This window comes from Zonotrichia leucophrys, chromosome 29 (assembly GCF_028769735.1).
Source record: "Zonotrichia leucophrys gambelii isolate GWCS_2022_RI chromosome 29, RI_Zleu_2.0, whole genome shotgun sequence".
In the NCBI taxonomy this organism is placed as follows: Eukaryota; Metazoa; Chordata; class Aves; order Passeriformes; family Passerellidae; genus Zonotrichia; species Zonotrichia leucophrys.
In genome coordinates, this window is record NC_088198.1 from 1,478,137 (window position 1) to 1,499,508 (window position 21,372).

The following is a 21,372-nucleotide window of genomic DNA, read 5'->3' on the forward strand; positions in this document are numbered from 1 at the left end:
GGACCGGGCGGGGCGGGCGGGGCGGGAGCGGGAGCGGGAGGCGGCGGCAGCGCCGGACACGACGGGCTGAACCTCCCCCACCGCCCCCCGGTGCCTGGGCCGGGGATGGGGAACGTGGAGAGCGCGGACGGGGAGGCGCTGCCCCGGGGCCCGGGAACACCGGCGGCCCCGGGGGGAGCCGGACTGTTTGCCCCGGGAAAGATGCCGATGCCGGAGCCCTGCGAGCTGGAGGAGCGCTTCGCCCTGGTGCTGGTGAGAGGCCGACCCCCGCCGCGCTCCCCCAGTTCCCGGTGCTCACCCTCCGTTCCCGGTGTGCCCCCGGTGGTGCGCTTCGCCCGTTCGCTCCGTCGGTGTTCCCGCTGAGCCCCGTCCCGGTTCATCCCTCCCCGGGACTCCTCCCGATGCGCTCTCCCGGAGCAGTTGGCGGGCACCGGGCACCGCCGGGACGGCAGCGCCGCCCGGAGCCGCCAGGGGCGGGCGGGGAGCGCCGGTGCCCCCGGGGATGGGCAGCGACCGCGGGGAACTCCCCAGCCGGGACAGCCCCGGGGGTGACGCCACTCCCGGTGCCACCGCGGGGGCCCCTGAGGCCCGGGGACTTTGCAAACCGGGAAAGTCCGGTCGGGGCAGCGCGCGGGGCTGGCATTCCCCGCTGGCTGCGGGGGTTCCCGGTTTCCCGGTGCGTGAAGTGGTTCCCGGTGGGCGCGGGTGCCCTGCGCGGTCCCCGGTGCGCTGTCACAGCCGGGGCGGTGCCCACCCCGGTGCCACCGGGACCACCAACACTGCCGAGGGGTCCTACCGGCGCTTGGGTGGCCCCGGAGCCGTCCCGGTGGCCCCTCGGCGGCGCCGGCTTTGTTTGGGTGGCGGGGGGGACACCGGGGATTGGTGACACCGGTGCCCCCCCGGCTCCGCCATCCCGGTGGGAGCCGCCGCCAGCGGAAGCCGCAGCCGGGCAGGAAATGCCGAGTGTGGTCCCACGGGGCTCTGGAAGGCGAAATCGGGGGCACCGGGGGCACCGGGGGCACCGGCGTGGGCGCGTCCCGCCGGTAACGAGCGGCTCCCGCCCGTCCCGCATCCCACGCGGGGCCTGTGGCGGGGGGGACACGTCCCGGTGGGCGACACCGGTACCGGGAGGGGGTCACTTAGCGGGGTGGTGGCACCTGCCTCCCCCAGAATGCCCCCGCGGCCATCGGTGCCGTCCCGGCTGCTACCGGGGGCGGAAAATATTCATTCCATCATGTGATGGGAGCCCGGCGGTTCCCGGAGGCGAGGATCCGCCCCGGAGCCCCCCCAACCTCCGGTGCCGCCGTTTCCCGGTGGGATTCAAGGCATGGGGGGCTCCCGGTGGGGCGGACGGCGGAGGGGAAGCGCCCGGCCGGGAGCGGCCGCGTTCCCACCACAAAGGCAGGAAACGGAGCGGCGGGAACGGCGGCACGGGCGGGCGGCGGCGCTTCAGAGCCCCCCGCGGGCGCCCCTCGCCCCCCGGCGGGGTCTCCGGGCGTCCCTTCCGCCGCCGGTCCCGGCCCGGACCGGGAATAACCGCGGAGCTGTGCGGAGGGCACGGTGCCCCTCGGGGGGCAGTTTGGGGGGCACCGTGCTGGTGGTCAGTCTGTCCTGCTGGCAAGTGTGTCCTAGTGGTCAGTCTGTCCTGGTGGTGGTCAGTCTGTCCTGGTGGTGGTCAGTGTGTCCTGGTGGTCAGTCCCTTCTGGTGGTGGTCAGTCTGTCCTGCTGGCAAGTGTGTCCTGGTGGTCAGTCTGTCCTGGTGGTGGTCAGTGTGTCCTGGTGGTCAGTCTGTGCTGGTGGTCAGTCTGTGCTGGTGGTCAGTCCATGCTGCTGGTTAGCCTGTCCTGCTGGCCAGTCTGTCCTGGTGGTGGTCAGTGTGTCCTGGTGGTCAGTCTGTCCTGGTGGTCAGTCCCTTCTGATGGTCAGTCCCTTCTGGTGGTCAGTCTGTCCTGGTGGTCACTGTCCTGCTGGTCAGTCCCTGCTGATGGTCAGTCCTTTCTGGTGGTCAGTCTGTCCTGGTGGTCAGTCCCTGCTGGTTGTCAGTCTGTCCTGCTGGTCAGCCTGTGCTGTGGTCGGTCAGTCCCGTGGGACCCTTGCCCAGCGCTCCCGTGGCCTCCCCCGGGCTCGGTCCCGGTTTCCCGTGGGATCGGGATGAGCGGGGCAGGGCTGGCACGGACGGGAGGAGCAGCTCCTGATAACGGGGCTGCCCCGAGCGGCGTCACCGCCAGGGTGGCATCTCCCACCAGGGTGGCACCACCCAGAGCAATGCCATCTCCCACCAGGGTGGCATTTCCCACCAAAGTGGCATCTCCCACCAGGGTGACATCACCCACATGGGCTGGCATCTCTCCCTGCAGTGGCATTGCCCACCACGGCACTCCCAGGCTCTCTGGCATCCCTGGTGCCCACTGTGGCACCCCGTTTGTCCTGTGCCACGTCCCACTGGGGTCTTCCCAGTGACCCAGTGCCAGGCCTTGTGCCCAGTGTCCTGGGGAGCTGGCACCGGTGCCTGGCCCCATGTCTGGTGTCCTGGAGTGTTGGCACCGGTGCCAGGCTTTGTGTCCAGTGTCCTGGGGAGCTGGCACCGGTGCCTGGCCCCGTGCCCGGTCGGGAGCGGAGGCTGCGGTTGTGGCACGGAAGCAGCTGCAGACAGGAAGGATGCGTCAGGGATGGAGAGATTTGGTGCCGCTGGTGCTTGGCACGTGGCCCTGGTGGCACTGCTGTGCCCATGCCACATCTGTGCCCATGCCACATCTGTGCCCGCTGGTGCACCCTGGTGCCAGCCACTCTGGCTATGCCACAGCTCCGGGTGCCCTTAGAGGGGACCCTGTGGGTGCTTTTTGGGGCTGTGCCATGGGTCTTGGTGCCCCTTGGAGGGCACTGTGGGTGCTTTTTGGGGCTGTGCCATGGGTCCTGGTGCCCCTTGGAGGGCACTGTGGGTGCTTTTTGGGGCTGTGCCATGGGTCTTGGTGCCCCTTGGAGGGCACTGTGGGTGCTTTTTGGGGCCACCCAAGCTGTGCCATGGGTCTCGGTGCCCCTTGGGGGGCACTGTGGGTGCTGTGGGTGCTTTTTGTGGCTGTGCCATGGGTCTCGGTGCCCCTTGGTGGCTCTGTCCCCGTGTCCCTCAGGGTGACACCCACCTTGGTGCCAGCCACTCTGGCAATGCCACAGCTCAGGGTGCCCTTAGAGGGGACCCTGCTGAGCTGTGGGTGCTTTTTGTGGCTGTGCCATGGGTCTCGGTGCCCCTTGGAGGGCACTGTGGGTGCTGTGGGTGCTTTTTGTGGCTGTGCCATGGGTCTCGGTGCCCCTTGGGGGCACTGTCCCCGTGTCCCTCAGGGTGACACCCCCTCTGTGTCCCCAGAGCTCCATGAACCTGCCCCCGGACAAAGCCCGGCTGCTGCGCCAGTACGACAACGAGAAGAAATGGGACCTCATCTGTGACCAGGTGGGGCTGGGTGGCCCGTGGAGGGTCGGGGGAAGGGACAACGCCGCTGTCCCAATGTCACCAATGTCACCAACACCCTCCTGTCCCCTCCCAGGAGCGGTTCCAGGTGAAGAGCCCACCCCATGCCTACATCCAGAAGCTGCGCAGCTTCCTGGAGCCGGGTGTCACACGCAAGGTGAGGGGGCTTTGGGGGGCTTTGGGGGGCTTTGGGGGGCCTTGGGGGGTTTGGGGAATCTGGGGGGACACAGCTCAGCCTTGCTGTGCCCCCCAGAAGTTCAGGAGGAGGGTGCAGGAATCCACCAAGGTGCTGCGGGAGCTGGAGATCAGCCTGAGGACCAACCACATTGGGTGAGTGGGGGGTCCCGGGGAGGGGCTGGGGGATCCCGGGGAGGGTTTGTGGGGTCCCAGGGAGGGTTTGGGGGGTCCAGACTTTGCGGTTTGTGGGGTGCAGAGTTCCGGATGGCTTTGGAGCCCCGGGGGGACCGCGGGGTGCTGTCCCCAGCCCCGCACAGCTGCAGGGGAAGCCGGAGGCGCTGCAGGAACTGGGGCCGGTTCCTGCCCCGGCCCGCGGGCCGCTCCCGGGGGCGGATGCCGGGGCGGATGGGCCGGTGCTGACGCCCTGAACGAGGCAGCGCGGCCAAATCCCCGTCCGGCTCCTCCCGACAGACCGGAGGGGCTCGGTCCGTTCCATCCCCGACCGGCCCTGGGATGATGCGCAGGGACCGGGGGGGTTTTGGGGACATCACCGGAGGGTTCCCGGTGGCACCGGCGTGCCCGGGGCTGCTCGTGCACGTGCGGGCTGCTCCCCGCCGCCGGCCCCGCTCGTCCCTGCCCACGGAACCCAAAATAGCAGCAGCCGGAGACAGGAAACGGGCTGGGGCTCGGGGGCTGGAGCGGCGGCAGGAAAGGGGCGGCCCCGGCGGGCCCCGGGGCTCCGTGACGCGCGGAGCTGGGCTGGGCTGGGCTGGGGACCCCCGGTAATCCCACCCCCTGTACCCCCATCCCCTCCTTGTACCTCACAATTGCACCCCAAGACCCTCCCAAGGGTCGGGGTGAATCCCCCACCCCCTGTACTTCCACCCCTGTACCCCCACCCACTCCTTTTCCGCGGGCACAGCCCCTCACAAGAGCACCCCAACACCTTCCCAAAGATCGGGGTGAATCCCCCAGCCCGTGTACCCCCAATCCCTTCTTGGCGCCTCACAATTGCACCCCAAAACCCTCCCAAAGGTCAGGGCACCCCGAATCCCTCCTTTCCCGTGGGCACAGCACCTCACAAGTGCACCCCAACACCTTCCCAAGGGTCCAGATGAATCCCCCACCTCCTGTACCCCCACCTCCTTCTTGGCACCTCACAATTGCACCCCAAGACCCTCCCAAGGGTCGGGGTGAACGCCCACCCCGTGTACCCCCATCCTCTCCTTGCCCCTGGGCACAGCAATTCAAGAGTGCACCCCAAGACCCTCCCAAAGATCGGGGTGAATCCCCCATCCCGTGTACCCCCACTCCCTTCTTGGCACCTCACAATTGCACCCCAAAACCCTCCCAAAGATCGGGGTGAATCCCCACCCCCTGTACCCCCACTCCCTTCTTGGCACCTCACAATGCACCCCAACACCCTCCCAAGGGTCAGGGCACCCCGAATTCCCTCCTTTCCCCTCAGGGGTGGGTTTGGGGGTGCAGCCCCATCACCGAGCCCCGTTTCCCGCCCGCGCCGAGCCCTCCCTGCCCTGCGCTCCTCTGATAACGCCGGCACTGCTGATAACGGGGGGGCTGCGCCCACCAGGGCAGTGCCCGCAGCGTGCCCGTGCCAGGGCGGGGGTGCCCGTGGTGCCGGGGGTGTTCTGGGGGGGTCCCCGTGTTCTGGGGGGGTCCCCGTGTTGGAGAGGGTGTTCTGGGGTGGGTCTCTGTGTTCTGGGGGGTCTTTATGTTGGAGGGGGTTGTTCTGGGGGGTCCCCGTGTTCTGGGGGGTCTCCGTGTTCTGTGGGCTCCCCGTGTTTAAGGGGGCTGTTCTGGGGGTGTCCCCGTGTTGGAGAGGGTGTTCTGGGGTGGGTCTCTGTGTTCTGAGGGGTCTTTATGTTGGAGGGGGTTGTTCTGGGGGGGTCTCCGTGTGTTCTGGGGGGGTCCCCGTGATGGAGGGGGTTCTGCTGGGAGGAGGTCCCCGTGTTGGAGTTCTGGGGGGGGGTTCCCGTGTTGGAGGGAGTTGTGCTGGGGGGTCTCCGTGTTCTGGGGGGTTCCCGTGTTTACTGGGGGTGTTCTGGGGGGGTCCCCCTGTTGGAGGGAGTTGTGCTGGGGGGGGTCTCCGTGTTCTGGGGGGGTTCCCGTGTTTAAGGGGTTGTTCTGGGGGGGTCCCCATGTTGGAGGGGGATGTCCTGGGGGGGGTCTCCGTGTTCTGGGGGGGTCTCCGTGTTTATGTGGGTTGTTCTGGGGGGGATCCCCGTTTCCCGCGGGCTCTGATGGGTTCCTGGTGCCGCAGGTGGGTGCGGGAGTTCCTCAATGATGAGAACAAAGGGCTGGACGTGCTGGTGAATTACCTGTCCTTCGCCCAGTGCGCCGTCATGTGAGTGGGGTCGGGGGTCTCTGGGTGAGGGGAGGGGGGTCCAGGGAGTCCTTGGGGAGTCCTTGGGGGTCCAGGGAGTCCTTGGGGAGCCTGTGGCAGCTCCCTGATAGCGCTGGGTCCGTTATCAGCGCCGAGGCAGGGAGGGAGCCGCGGTTTGTGAGGGATGCGGGAATGTCAGACCCTGCCCGGCTGCTCTGGGAATTGCTGAGCCACCCTCGTGCCTCTGCCCACCCCGCAGTGCCCACCTGGCACCTACTGCAGTGCTTGCATCTGTGCTGGAGCCCTGTGCCTGCTGCCAGAGCTGTGTGCCCGCTGATAGTGCCCTGTGCCCCCTGCCAGAGCCCTGTGCCCCCTGCCAGGGCCATGTGCCCGCTGCCAGAGCTGCCAGAGCCCTGTGCCCCCCTTCAAAGCCCTGTGTCCACTGCCATATCCCTGTGCCCCCTGCCAGAGCTCTGTGCCCCCTGATAGAGCTGTGTGCCCCCCACCACAGCCCTGTGTCCCCTGCCAGAGCTGCCCGAGCCCTGTGCCCCCATTTAAAGCCCTGTGCCCCCCTCCAGAACTGTGTGCCCGCTGCCAGAGCCTTGTGCCCCCCTGCCAGAGCCTTGTGCCCGCTGCCAAAACACTGTGCCTGCTGTCAGAGCCATGAACTCCCTGCTGTAGCCCTGTGCCCGCTGCCAAAGCACTGTGCCCGCTGCCAGAGCCCTGTGCCCCTCACCACAGCCCTGTGCCACCCACCAGAGTCCTGTGCCCCCTGCCAGAGCCGTGTGCCCCCTACCAGGGCGCTGTGCCCCTCACCACAGCCCTGTGCCCCCCTCCAGAGCCGTGTGCCCCCCTTCAAAGCCCTGTGCCACCCACCAGAGCCCTGTGCCACCCTCGCTCCACGCGTGTGCCCCCTCCAGGTTGGATTTTGAGGGCCTGGAAGGAGGTGAGGACGGTGCCCTGGAGAAGCTGCGCTCCTGGAGCAGGTCCATCGAGGATCTGCAGCACCCCAGCGCCCTGCCCGCCCCCTTCAGCAGCAGCCTGGCACGCTCTGCCCGCCAGACCGCCCTACGGTACGTGCCCGGGGGCATGGCCCACTCTGGGGGCACGTCCTGCCATGGGGGTACGGCCTGTGCAGGGCTCTGGCTGCTTGCTGAGTGCTGTGCCAGTGTGCCATGCTGTGTGCCATGGTGTGTGCCAGTGTGCCATGGTGTGTGCCATGTCTGTGCCATGCTGTGTGCCATGGTGTGTGCCATGCTGTGTGCCATGTGCCATGGTGTGTGCCATGTCTGTGCCATGCTGTGTGCCATGGTGTGTGCCATGCTGTGTGCCTGTGTGCCATGCTGTGTGCCATGCTGTGTGCCAGTGTGCCATGCTGTGTGCCATGCTGTGTGCCATGTGCCATGCTGTGTGCCATGGTGCATGCCATGTCTGTGCCATGGTGTGTGCCATGGTGTGTGCCATGGTGTCTGCCATGGTGTGTGCCATGTGCCATGGTGTGTGCCATGTCTGTGCCATGGTGCGTGCGTGCCATGTCTGTGCCCTGCCATGGTGTCACTCCTCGCCCTGTCCCGTGCCAACTGCATGGCACAAACGCAGCGCTGTGCCTCGCCCTTGGTGTGGCACTCATGCCACAACCTATTCTGCCTCTCTGCCCGCGCAGCCCTGGCACTGCCATCTCCCCATCCCGCCTGCCCTGTGCCCCCGCGGCTCCGCTCCCCCTGCTCTGGCTGTGCCCCCGTGCCCCGGGGTAATGCGCCCCGTTTCTGCTTCCAGGGCCGGGGTGCCCCTCTCTGGCTGTGCTCTCTCTCTGTCCCCTCCGTGCCCACCTCGCTGCTCGGTAAGTACCAGGGCCAGCCCCGTGCCCGCCTCTGCTCCGGGTGTCCGGTGCCAGCCCCGTGCCCGCCTCTGCTCCCCGTGCCCGCCTCTGCTCTGCCTCTGCTCGCTCTGTCCCTGTCGCCCTCTGGCTGCCTTTGTCCCTCCCAAATCCCATCTGGCTGTCCCCACGCTGTCCCCACGCTGTCCCCACGCTGTCCCCCCCGTCGGAGGTGCCACCCCGCTCACCGTGTGCCCTGTCCCGCAGCTATGGCACGCTGCCCAGCCGCAGGGCGCTGAAGAACTCACGCCTGGTGAGCCAGAAGGATGATGTTCACCTGTGCATCATGTGTCTCCGGGCCATCATGAACTACCAGGTAGTGTCACCCCACGGTGGGGACACCGCTGTCACCGCTGCCACCACGGCTGACGCTGGTTTTGTGCTCTCCGTGCCCACAGTACGGCTTCAACCTGGTCATGTCTCACCCCCACGCCGTCAACGAGATCGCCCTGAGCCTCAACAACAAGAACCCCAGGTGAGGGAGGGTCTGGCAGGGTGGGACGGGGGTCCTGGAGCTGGCAGGGGGTGGCACTGATGGTGATGTGGCACTGATGGTGATGATGGTGACGCTGTGGCCAGGATGAAGGCGCTGGTGCTGGAGCTGTTGGCTGCTGTGTGCCTGGTGAGGGGCGGCCACGAGATCATCCTGGCGGCCTTTGACAACTTCAAGGAGGTAAAAGGGGAGTGGGAGCAGGGATGGGATGGGGGAAATGGAGGAAAAAGGACCAGGATGGGATGGGGGAATGGAGGAAGAAGGACCAGGTTGGGATGGGGGAATGGAGGAAGAAGGACCAGGATGGGATGGAGGGAATGGAGGAAAAAGGACCAGGTTGGGATGGGGGAATGGAGGAAAAAGGATCAGGTTGGGATGGGGGGAATGGAGGCACCAGAATCAGGCTGGGTCTGAGGAGCAGGACCTCAGGAATGGAGGAACTGGGGACTCCAGGAGCAATCTGGGATGAGGAAAACCCCAAGAGAAGGTTGGGATGGGGGCACCAGGGTCCCCAGGAGCAATCTGGGATGAGGGACACCCCAAGAGAAGGTTGGGGTGGGGACACCAGGGACCCAGAAGCAATCTGGGTCCCAAGAGAAGGTTGGGATGGGGCCACCAGGGACCCCAGGATCAGGCTGGGAAGGGGAATCTGGAGTGCAGGTGATGAAGGGATCATTCATGAGGAATGGGGGAGTCTGGGAGCACCAGGACCAGACTGGGATTAGGGAAGTGGAGCCCAGGAGATGAGGGGAGGGTCAGTGGCTGGGGGGGCCACGCCAGGTGAACCCCATTTCTGCCTGCCCAGGTGTGCAAGGAGAAACACCGATTCGAGCGGCTGATGGAATACTTCCGCAACGAGGACAGCAGCATCGACTTCATGGTGGGACACCCCGTCCTGGGCGAGGGGGAGGCTCTCTGGGGGGCCAGGAGGACTCCTGGTTATTGGAATTAAATACCAATAGAGCTGGATGGAACGTGCCTGGGTTTGTCCAGCCCTTGCTGCTTGACCAAAGGTGGCAGCTGTGGTGTTTCACCTCAGAGACACTTTTGGCTGGCTGGATATGGCAGCACAAGTGAGGGTGCCACCTCAGGGGTCTCTTCCTTGACTGATCCATCCCCAGGATGGAGCTGCCCCACGTTGGGCGCCAAATATTGGAATTAAATAATCCCAGTATAGCTGGATGGAACATGCCTGGGCTCATCTGGCCCTTGCTGCTTGACCAAGGGTGGCATCTGTGGTGGTTTCACCCCAGAGACACCTTTGGCTGGCTGGATATTGCAGCTGGGTGCTTGGGGCAAATCCAGGCTTGCAGGAGCTCAGGTTTACCTTGGTGGAGAAGCTTTAAGGCGATGGTGAAGGAAAGGAGTTGGTTCTGCTGGAGGGTTTGGATCCAGAGCTTTATTCTGGCCCACAGGCCTCTGAATGCAGCACCAGCTCCAACAGAACTCCCTGAACCCGTGGTTGCTGTTCCTTTTAACCCCAGGGAGAGGGGGAGGGAAGGGGTAGGGAGCCACCAACCAGGTACAGGAGGGGAAAGTCTCAAGGGACAAATGACACCTGGACAGCCCAATGTCCCCCAGGGCTGAGAGGCATCTTTTGAACTTCACCAATCACACAACACCCTTTCTGGAATGCCAAGATTGATGGACAGCACTCAGCAAGGGACAGGGGAGGGGAAGGGAGAGGTTGTTGGCACACCTGGGGAAAGAACCAGGATGGACAGGCTGTTCCATCACGCCACAACACCTGGTGACACCAGCCCTGCCTGCAGGTGGCCTGCATGCAGTTCATCAACATCGTGGTGCACTCGGTGGAGGACATGAACTTCCGCGTCCATCTCCAGTATGAGTTCACCAAACTGGGGCTGGAGGAGTTCCTGCAGGTATGGGGGGGGTCGAGGGTCAGGGGAACTGTGTTGGGGGGCCCCCCCATCCTTGATGGCGCCTTTGTGCCCATAGAAGTCGAGGCACACGGAGAGTGAGAAGCTGCAGGTGCAGATCCAGGCGTACCTGGACAACGTCTTCGATGTGGGGGGGCTGCTGGAGGATGCTGAGACCAAAAATGTGGCCCTGGAGAAGGTGGAGGAGCTGGAGGAGCACCTGTCCCATGTATGTGAGCACGGGGGGATGTGGGGCTGTTCCTTGCTGGGTCCCAGGGAGGTCAGAGGTGACAGCGGGGGTGTCCCCGAGCTGCTGTCACAGCCGTGTCCCTCTCCTCAGCTAACGGAGAAGCTGCTGGACCTGGAGAACGAGAACATGATGCGGGTGGCAGAGCTGGAGAAGCAGCTGCTGCAGCGAGAGAAGGAGCTGGAGGTGGTCAAGGTGTGCTGAGGGGGGCTGTAGGGGCTGTGGGGAGTGGGGAAGGGTCCCAATCCCCCCAGTCTGACCCTCGCCGTCCCCAGGAGACCTACGAGCACACGAGCCACCAGGTGCACACGCTGCGCAGGATGATCAAGGAGAAGGACGAGGCTTTCCGGCGGCACTACGGCTCCGAGCCGCCCCCGGTGCCCGGCGGGGCCGATCCGCCCCCTCCGCTGCCCGAGCCCTCGGAGGAGACCCTGCGACCCCCGGTCCTGCCCCCCGTGGAAGCCGCGCCCCCCCCGCCGCCCCCTCCGCCTCCCCCGCTGCCGCCCCCCGCGCCCCCGCTCCCAGGTGAGGATGAGGAGGAGAAGGAAGAGGAAGACCCCGGGGTACCCAAAGCTGGGGCAGCTCGGAGCTGGGTGTGCCCAGGGCTGGGAGGGGTCCCAGAAAGGGATGTCCGTGGTGCTGGTCTGGGTGGTCCCCAGAATTGGGGTCTCACCTCCCCTCCTCTGATGGCTCCACAGGGAAGTGTCCCCCGGCCCCGCCGCTGCCCGGGGCTGCACCGTCCATCGCCCTCACCGTGGGGCTCTCAGGTACGTGGGGATGAGGGGGAACACGGGGTGGGGACAGGGACAGGGGATGGGGACAGGGGACGGGGGACGGGGGACAGTGCAGGGACCGTGGGGACAGTGGGGACAGGGGACAGTGCAGGGGCAGTGGGTACAGGGACAGGGGACAGTGAGGGTGTGGGGAGCGGGACAGTGTGAGGACAATAGGGACAGGAGGATGTGGGAACCATGGGGACAGGGATGGTATAGGGACTGTGGGGACAGGGACAAGGGACAGGGATGGTGTTGGGACCATGGGGACAGGGATGGTGTAGAGATTTTGTGGACAGGGAGGACAGAGGAACTGTGGGGACAGGGACAAGGGACAGGGAGAATGGGGGGACCATGGGGACAGGGATGGTATAGGGACTGTGGGGACAGGGACAAGGGACAGGGAAAGGGTTGCAAACACCAGAGTGCTGGGCTTGCAATCCTCAAGGAACACCTGCTCAGAGACCCCAGCATGGGGTGGCCCAGGGGTTGATGACACCAGGCTGAGGTGGCTCAGGGTGGGCACAGGACATGTGGGTGGCCCAGGGGTTGATGACACCAGGCTCAGGTGGCTCAGGGTGGGCACAGGACATGTCCCCATGCCCAGGGGTTGATGACACCAGGCTCAGGTGGCTCAGGGCGGGCACAGGACATGTCCCCATGCCCTGGGGTTGATGACAGCAGGCTCAGGTGGCTCAGGGCGGGCGCAGGACATGTCCCCATGCCCAGGGGTTGATGACACCAGGCTCAGGTGGCTCAGGGTGGGCACAGGACATGTGGGTGGCCCTGGGGTTGATGACAGCAGGCTCAGGTGGCTCAGGGTGGGCACAGGACATGTCCCCATGCCCTGGGGTTGATGACACCAGGCTCAGGTGGCTCAGGGTGGGCACAGGACATGTCCCCATGCCCAGGGGTTGATGACAGCAGGCTCAGGTGGCTCAGGGCGGGCACAGGACATGTGGGTGGCCCTGGGGTTGATGACACCAGGCTCAGGGTGGGCACAGGACATGTCCCCATGCCCTGGGGTTGATGACACCAGGCTCAGGGTGGGCACAAGACATGTCCCCATGCCCAGGGGTTGATGACACCAGGCTCAGGTGGCTCAGGGCGGGCACAGGACATGTCCCCATGCCCTGGGGGTGCTGAGCTGGCTCCCACCCCGCTGGCAGCCATCCGGATCAAGAAGCCCATCAAGACCAAGTTCCGGCTGCCTGTGTTCAACTGGACGGCGCTGAAGCCCAGCCAGATCAGCGGGACGGTGTTCAGCGAGCTGGATGACGAGAGGGTGCTGGAGGTGAGCCCAGGACCCCTCTGTGGCCACATTTCTCTTCACAGAATAAAAACAAGGCACAGCTTCCCTAGGATATTTCTGGGATTCACATTCTCTGAAGCTCAGAGAAAGGAAAAAAAACCAGTTCTTATCTCAATTGCTGCTCCTCTTGTTGTTCACGAGTGGGGTGCGTTGTGGAAGATTGTTTACCTGGAGGGAATTGGTAATTGGATTCTGGTTATTTGGTCAATTATTCTGGTCAATTTGATTAATTGATCAATTGAATCCAGGTATGTGTGTCGGGACTGCTGACGGTCACAAGATTCTGTGCAGTGGAGTTGAGTGTTTGGCACATTTGGTTTAGATTAAGTAATATAGTATAGAATAATATACTGTAATATAGTAGAGAATATGCCATAATATAGTATATTACAATATGTAATATAGTATAGTAATGTAGTATATAATATACTAATATATATAGTATATAGCAATATACTATAGAATAATATAGAATAGAATAATAGAATATAGTATAATAGTAATATAGTATAGAATAATATACTGTAATATAGTATTGTAATATAGTATAGAATATACTAACATATATAGTGTCTATATAGTGGCATAATACAGAATTATATAGTATAGAATAATAGAATACAGTATAATAGTAATATAGTATAGAATAATATACTGTAATATAGTATAGTAATGTAGTATAGAATATACTAATATATAGTATAGAATAATATAGTAATATAGTATAGAATAATATCCTGTAATATAGCATACAATATACTATAATATAGTATATTACAAGATTTAATATAGTATAGTAATATAGTATGTAATATACTAAAATATATAGTATATAATTTAGTAATATAGTATAGAATATACTATAATAGTAATATAGTATAACCGTATAGAATAATATAGTATAGAATACACTATAATATAATATATTATAATATGTATTATAGTAATATAGTATATAATATAGTAATATAGTAGAGAATAATACAGTATAGTATATAATATAATATAATATAATATAATATAACAATAGTAATATAGTATAGAATACAGTAAAAATATAGTATAATAGTAATATAGTATAGAATAATACAGTATAATAAAGTAATTAATTAGGCTTCTGACATTATGGAGTCCTCCTCTCCACGTGGGCACCCCCAGCCCCAATTCTGACCCCCCTCACCCCCCAGGACCTGGACCTGGAGCGCTTCGAGGAGCTGTTCAAGACCAAGGCGCAGGGCCCGGCGCTGGACCTGGTGTGTGCCAAGAGCAAGGCGGCGCAGAAAGTGGCCACCAAGGTGACCCTGCTGGAGGCCAACCGTGCCAAGAACTTGGCCATCACCCTGCGCAAGGCCGGCCGCAGCGCCGACGAGATCTGCCGGGCCATCCACACGTATGGGCTGCGCTGGGGGGGCAGAAACGGGGCAGGGAGGGTCAAAAATGGGGTGCAGGGGGTAAACAGGGGCCAAAGGGGCTGGTTGGGGTGCAAGGGGTTTGTTTGGGGTGGCCTCCACTGCTGGAGGACAATGGTGCTGAGGTTCTAGTGGCTCAGAGGGCAGGGAGGGTCCGGAATGGGGTGCAGGGGGGAGACAGGGGTGCAAGAGGGTTGGTCGGGATGCAAAGGGGTTGGTTGGGGTGCAAGGGGGTTGGTTGGGGTGCAGATGGTTTGGCTGGGGGGCAGTGTGGCTGCTTGGGGCTCAGGGGACCTAGGCAGAGTTCAGGGGGTCTTGGCGAAGGAGCAGCGGGAATTTTTTGGGGTTCAGAGGTGCCAGGCGGGGTGCAGAGAGGCTGTCTGGAATGCAGAGGAGCTTTTTGGGATGCAGGGGTCTGGCTGGGAGTAGAGGGATCAACAGAAGAGCCAGGCAAGGTGCAGAAGGACTTGGCTGGGGTGCACATGGTTTGATTGGGGTTCAGAAGGTCCAGGTGGGGTACAGAGGCCCAGGCAGGGTGCAGGGGCTCTGCCTGTGGTTCAGGGTGCCCAAACAGGGATCCAGGCTCCCCAAACTGGGCACCTCTGGGGATCTGCTCCCCAACACTGCGGTGCGGGGGCAGGTTCGACCTGGCGACGCTGCCGGTGGATTTCGTGGAGTGCCTGATGCGGTTCCTGCCCACGGAGGCGGAGGCCAAGGCGCTGAGGCAGTACGAGCGCGAGCGGAAGCCGCTGGAGGAGCTGGCGGACGAGGATCGCTTCATGCTGCAGTTCAGCAAGGTGGAGAGGCTGCCCCAGCGCATGGCCATCATGGCCTTCCTCGGCAACTTCGCCGAGAATATCCAGATGCTGACGCCGGTATGGAGCTGGGGAGGGGGAGAACTGGACCCGCTCCACCTTGAACCCCAGCTGAGCCCCCCTGTGCTGTCCCCCTGCAGCAGCTCAACGCCATCATTGCGGCCTCAGCCTCGGTTAAGTCGTCGCAGAAGCTGAAGCACATGTTGGAGGTGGGCTGGGTGGGGATCCTTCATCCAGCCTCACTGTAGCTGGGTGAGGGGGTTCCTGTGGGGGTTTCACTCCCTCCTGACCCTCCAACTCTGCTGCTTTGCCCCTGCAGATCATCTTGGCACTCGGCAACTACATGAACAGCAGCAAACGCGGCGCAGTCTACGGCTTCAAACTGCAGAGCCTGGACCTGGTGGGCAGCCCCTCCCCGGCTCCCTGGGACCCTGAGGGTCCCATCCCACAGCCCTGACCCCCTCCCCAAATCCTCCTGCAGCTCCTGGACACCAAGTCAACCGACAGGAAGATGACATTGCTGCACTTCATTGCGTTGACGGTGCGGGAGAAGTACCCAGAGCTGGCGACCTTCTGGCAGGAGCTGCACTTTGTGGAGAAAGCTGCAGCAGGTGCCCTTCAACCTGTGATTATGGCTCCACCTTGCTGTCCCGACTTCCCATAGCCACTGACGTGTTGTCATTATAGTGCAAGAGTTCTATTGTCATTACATTGCAAGGGTTCCATATTGCCAGAGTTTTGTACCTCCTTGATGTTTCTCTTGTAGGCAGCTTCTCTAGGCACTCTCTTCCCTATTCTTACAGTAGCCAACTGACTCCGGTTCCCACCAATCCACTCTTTTATAACACTCTTCTTATTGGCTACAGGTGTGGCCTGTTAACATCAGGCCTGCTCCTAATCTTTACTAATTGGTTCAGCTGCAATTCTTTAGGGGCTAAGATTACATTCTATACCCCCTTCATTTACCCATACTGTATCCTCCTGCACTGACCCATCCCGTGTCCCTGCAGTGTCCCTGGAGAACGTGCTGCTGGATGTGAAGGAGCTGGGCCGGGGCATGGAGCTGCTGCGGCGGGAGTGCGGGCAGCACGAGAGCGCGGTGCTGCGCGGCTTCCTGGGCGGCAGCGAGGGGCAGCTGGAGCGGCTGCAGCGCGATGCGCGCACGGCCGAGGTGAGGGCGGCTCACACCCGGCCTGGCACCGGCCACGGGCACGGCTGGTCAGCCACAGCTGGCTCTGCGTGGTCCTTGTGCACATCTGGTCAGCCACAGCTGGCTCTGCGTGGTCCTTGTGCACGTCTGGTCATTGAAACCTTGCTCTGCAAACTCCTCGTGCACAGCTGGTCAGCCACACCTTGCTCTGCATGCTCTTCTTGCACCCCTGCTTTCCTCTGCATGTTCTGTGTCTTTCTTCGTCATCCACACCTTGCTCTATGCAGCCTTTGTGCAAACATCTTGCTTTGCACACTCCTTGTGCACATCTGCTCATCCAAACCTTGTCTTGCATGGTCCTTGTGCACAGCTGGTCACCCACACACCTTGCTCTGCATGCTCTTCTTGCACTCCTGCTTTCCTTTGCATGCTCCATGTCATTCTTTGTCATCCACACCTTGCTCTGCGTGGTCCTTGTGCACATCTGCTTATCCACACTTTGTCTTGCATGGTCCATGGGCACACCTGGTCATTGAAACCTTGCTCTGCATGGTCCTTGTGCACACCTGGTCACCCACACCTTGTCTTGCATGGTCCTTCTGCACAGCTGGTCGTCCACACCTTGTCTTGCATGGACCTTGTGCACATCTGGTCACCCACACTTTGTCTTGCATGGTCTTTGTGCACATCTGGTCACCCACACCTTGCTCTGCATGCTCCTCTTGCACTCCTGCTTTCCTTTGCATGTTCCGTGTCTTTCTTCATCATCCACACCTTGCTTTGCGCACTCTTCTTGCACCCCTGCTTTTTCTCTGCATGTTCCGTGTCCTTCTTTGTCATCCACACCTTGTCTTGCATGGTCCTTGTGCACGTCTGGTTCTGCTCCTGGCTCTGCAAACTTCTCGTGCACATCTGGTCACCCACACCTTGCTCTGCACACTCCTTGTGCACTCCTGCCTTCCTTTGCATTCTCTGTGTGCATTCCTTGTCACCCACGCCTTGCTCTGCACACTCCCTGTGCTCTCCTGCCCTGCTTTGCCCACACGTGGTGCCCACCATGCCTTGCCCTCCCCCTGTGCCGGGCACTGCCCGTGCCTGACCCCGCTCCTGTGCCAGGACGCCTACAACACCGTGGTGCGGTATTTCGGCGAGAGCCCCAAGACCACCCCGCCGTCTGTCTTCTTCCCGGTCTTTGTCCGCTTCATCCACTCCTACAAGGTGAGCTGGGGCCAGGAGAGGGTGCCCTGCAGGTGAGTGGCACCATGGTGGGGGAAATCTGACCCCTGCCCACCTGTGTGCCCCGGCAGGACGCGGAGCAGGAGAACGAGACGCGCAAGAAGCAGGAGGAGGTGATGCGGGAGAAGCTGCTGGCACAGGAGGCTAAAAAGCAGGAGAAGGTTGGTGGAGGCAGCCACGGGGTGGGCTGGGGGGTGGGGGGCACGGGGGGGACCCCTGTGTCCCTCACCTGGCCCCCTGTGCCTCCCTCACAGCGGAACAAGTGGCAGCAGCAGGAGCTGATCGCGGAGCTGCGGCGGCGCCAGGCCAAGGACCACCGGCCCATGTACGAGGGCAAGGATGGCACCATCGAGGACATCATCACAGGTATGGCCCCCTCGGCCCCCCTGGCCCCCTGCCCTGGCCCTGCCAGCCACGGGGGCTGACGTGTCCCTGTCCCCCCCGTCCCCTGCCCGTCCCCCCGCAGCGCTGAAGAGCGTCCCCTTCACTGCCCGCACGGCCAAGCGGGGCTCCCGCTTCTTCTGCGACCCGTCCCACCACGACGAGTCCAGCTGTTAAGAGCCCAGGTACCACCTGCATGCCTGGATCCCCTTGGATCCCACCTGGATCCCCCTGGGTTCCCCCTGAGCCCCGCATGCCCCCTTCTGCACGCCCCCTTCCCTGCATGTTGCCACCCCAGGGTGTCTGGTGTGCCCCAGGCCTTTGGATTGGGGCAGGATCTTAATGCAAGGCTGGATCCCAGTGCTGGATCCCAACTCAGAGCTGGATCCCAGCACAGGATCCTGGTGCAAGGCTGGATCCCAGCACAGGATCCCAACACAGAGCTGGATCCCAACACAGGATCCCAGCACAGAGCTGGATCCCAGCACAGGATCCCAGCAGAGGATCTCAGCACAGGATCCCAGTGCTAGGCTGGATCCCAGCATAGAGCTGAATCCCAGTACAGGATCCTGGTGCAAAGCTGGATCCCAACACAGAGCTGGATCCCAGTACAGGTTCCCAGTGCTAGGCTGGATCCCAGCATAGAGCCGGATCCCAGCACAGGATCCTGGTGCAAGGCTGGATCCCAGCACAGGATCCCAACACAGAGCTGGATCCCAACACAGGATCGTGGTGCAAGGCTGAGTTTCAACACTGGATCCCAGTTCAAGGCTGGATCCCAGCACAGGATCCCAACTCAGAGCTGGATCCCAGCAAAGAATCCCAGCACAGAATCCCAGTGCAAAGCTGGATCCCAGCACAGGATCCCAACACAGAGCTGGATCCCAGTTCAGGATCCCAGTGCAAGGCTGGATCCCAGCACAGGATCCCAGCACTGGATCCTGCTGCAAGGCTGGGCCCTGGCACAGGATCCCAACACACAATCCCAGTGTAAGGCTGGATTCCAGCACAGATCCTTCTGCAATATTGGATCCCAGAGTGGGGTCACTGGGTCCCGGGGCAGGATCCCAGTGCACTACTGGGTCTCAAGATGGGATCCCAGTACAGTACTGGATCCCACACTGGTATCCCAGTGCACTACTGGGTCTCAAGATGGGATCCCAGTAAGGACAAGGTCCCAGTGCAAGACTGGATGCCAGGGTATGGTCCCAGTGCAAGACTGGATGCCAGGGTATGGTCCCAGTGCAAGACTGGACGCCAGGGTATGGTGCCAGTGCAAGACTGGATGCCAGGGTATGGTGCCAGTGCCCTGCTCGAGCCCAGAGTGGGGATCCCAGTGCATTGCTGGGTCCTAGGCCAGTGCCTGGAGGACTCAGCCTGTGGTGCCTGTACTCTGGGGGGGTCACCTGGGCACCCCCAGGTGTCCCTGGCTCTGTCCCTGACTGTCCCTTCCATCCCACAGCCCGAAGGTGGATCCGCCTGTAGCCCAGCAAGGCAAAGGAGCCCGACCGGGGGGCAGGGGAGGACCTGGGGCTGCCTCAGCCCCTCCTCACCCCCCTCTGCCCCCCAAGTGCCCCGTGAGGCTCCGTCCTGCCCTGACACCGCGTGGGACAGGGCCAAAATGTGCCACCATTCCCACAGGTGACATCCCTGTGCCCGGGGAGACCCTGCAGCCCCTGCCCACCCAAGGCAGAGGCCAAATCCATCTCTGGTGGAGCCCCAGCATCAGGAGCTGATTCATGGGGTGCTCCCCTCCCCGTCAGGGTCCCCCTGTTCACTGGGGGGGCTCAGAGCCCCCAGCCCCACTGCAGGGACCAGAGGGACCCCTCCACCCCGCGCTCGACACTTTGACCACTGATGTGAACACTAAGTGCCAAAAAAAAAGGGACCAAAGCCAGGCTGGGGGGGCACTGGAGAGGGGCAGGATGGTGCCCCTCACCCTAGGACCCCCCTGACCATTCCCCCCACCACGGTGACTTTTTGTACATGTGAAATATATGGAGTCTTTTACATGGCCAGTGCCTGATTTGGGGGAACGTGGTGGGGGCACAGAGGCAGCCCAGGAGGTTTGGGGGCCTCCCCAGGCTGTGGTTCTGTGTTTGGGGGGGACAGGGAGGGGGCACAGAGATGTGCAGACATTCGGCAGAGCTTTGCAGTGCTGTTATTAAAGCTGTGGAGTTAAGGAGAGGGGGGACCTGGTTTGGGGAGGAATTGGGAGCCCCCCACACCCCCAGCCCCATTCCAGTGTGGGGTGGTCCCAGTTCTCCCCACTTTTGGTGGCTGTGGGGGACTGGGAACAGATTGGAGGCTGGGAGGGGCTGCAGGGGGAGCAGGGGGAGGTCCCAAAGGACTGGAGGGGCAGGGTGGCAAAAAGGGCTTGTGGGGGTGGCCATGGGGTGCTGGGAGGGGCAGGATGTGACCCCAAACCCCCAGCAGTGGCACAAAGTCCTGGCCTCCCTCGCTGAGCCCCAGCAGGCCAGGGATTAGCCCTGAAACAGGGAATAAAAGTTTTCTCTAATCCTCTTGGGGGGATTACCAGCACTGCCACACCCAGGGTGGGATCTGGCCCGGCCTCAGCCCCCCCAGCGCCGCCGCTGACCTGGGACCTTTTAATCCACCCACACAAACCCCCTGCTCCAGCCTGGGGATCCTCGGAGATGCTGTGGGCAAAGATGCTGCTGTCTGGCCGTGTCCATCCGTCTGTCCATCCATCCGTCTGCCAGGTTTAGGCAGGTCCCACCTGCCCTCAGTGACATCCAGGCACCCGAGTCCCCAGTGCTCAGGGCGGGATCCCAGTGCACATCCCACTCCATCCTCGAGGGTCACTGGAGATGCTGCAGCCAAGGGCACTGCTGTCCGGCCATGTCCATCCATGTTGATCTGTGTCCATCCGTCCATCCATCCATCCATCCATCCGCTGCTCAGGGCAGGATCCCAGTGCACATCCTGTTCCCAAGGGTCACTGGAGTTGCTGCAGCCAAGGATGCTTCTGTCCAGCCATGTCCATCTGTCCATCCACTGGGCTCACTGCCCATTCCCTACATCCACCCACACAAGCCTCCAGCATCGTCCCACACCTTCAGGTGCTACAGGCAAGGACACAGCTGTCCATCCACACCCAGCCGTCCATCTGTCCATCTGCCACTCAGGGCAGGATCCCAGTGCACATCCTGTTCCATTCCCAAGGGTCACTGGAGATGCTGCAGCCAAGGACGCTCCTGCCCGGCCACGTCCATCTGTGCTGGTCCTTGTCCATCTGTCCATCTGCACCCAGCCGTCCATCTGTCCATCTGTGAGGCTCCGGCCGGTCCCTACGTGCCCTCGGCGGCAGGGTCAGGCTCGGACAGGCGCCGCTCGCCCTGCGCCGCGGGCGCTGCCAGGCTCTCGGCCTGCAGGAGCAGGTTGCAGCCGAGGAAGAGGATGGCGAAGGTGACGGCGAGGCAGAGCACCAGGACCACGGCGATCTGGGCGGCCTCGCTCAGCCCCGTGTCCTCACGGGTGGCGTTCATGTCCCCCTCCTCCTCCTCCTCCTCCTCCTCGTCGTCTTCCTCCCGGGAGCGGAGTGTGGCGGTGACAGACGCGAGGGTTTAAGTGATGTCAGGAACTCTCTGATCCTCCCTCCACGGCCCCCCTCACGCTCACTGGTGCTGGGTGCCCCCCCGGCAAGGGGCAGCAGCTTTGCCCCGCCCTGGAGCCCCCCTGGAGGGGTGCAGAGTCCTGCAGGGAAGGGGGAGTCACCCCAGCCCCCTCCTGAGGTGCCCTGGGGGGCAGTTGGGGCTCCCCATTCTGGCTGTCCCCACTGCAGGCACTTGGCCC

At 62.1% G+C, this 21,372-nt stretch overlaps 1 protein-coding gene across 4 annotated transcripts; it reads left to right on the plus strand.

Annotated features, from left to right (window-relative positions):
* Positions 1-40: 40 nt before the first annotated feature.
* On the plus strand, positions 41-19,568 carry FMNL3 (formin like 3). 4 transcript variants are annotated; one of them, XM_064734781.1, is made up of 27 exons: positions 41-252; positions 3,362-3,445; positions 3,540-3,620; positions 3,717-3,793; positions 5,922-6,005; positions 6,905-7,057; positions 8,068-8,176; positions 8,259-8,335; positions 8,440-8,533; positions 9,159-9,233; positions 10,126-10,236; positions 10,313-10,462; positions 10,574-10,675; positions 10,756-11,005; positions 11,179-11,247; positions 12,423-12,547; positions 13,753-13,955; positions 14,615-14,849; positions 14,930-14,998; positions 15,109-15,189; positions 15,271-15,400; positions 15,800-15,960; positions 17,056-17,157; positions 17,247-17,336; positions 17,430-17,541; positions 17,642-17,741; positions 19,019-19,568. In XM_064734781.1, exons 1-26 carry the CDS (start codon positions 106-108, stop codon positions 17,731-17,733), a joined length of 3,063 nt encoding a protein of 1,020 aa, XP_064590851.1. In that variant the 5' UTR covers positions 41-105; the 3' UTR covers positions 17,734-17,741; positions 19,019-19,568. The 4 variants fall into 4 exon arrangements, with proteins under 4 accessions (XP_064590851.1, XP_064590852.1, XP_064590853.1 ...); XM_064734782.1 differs by having other exon boundaries at positions 10,316-10,462; XM_064734783.1 differs by lacking the exon at positions 6,905-7,057.
* Positions 19,569-21,372: the final 1,804 nt, after the last annotated feature.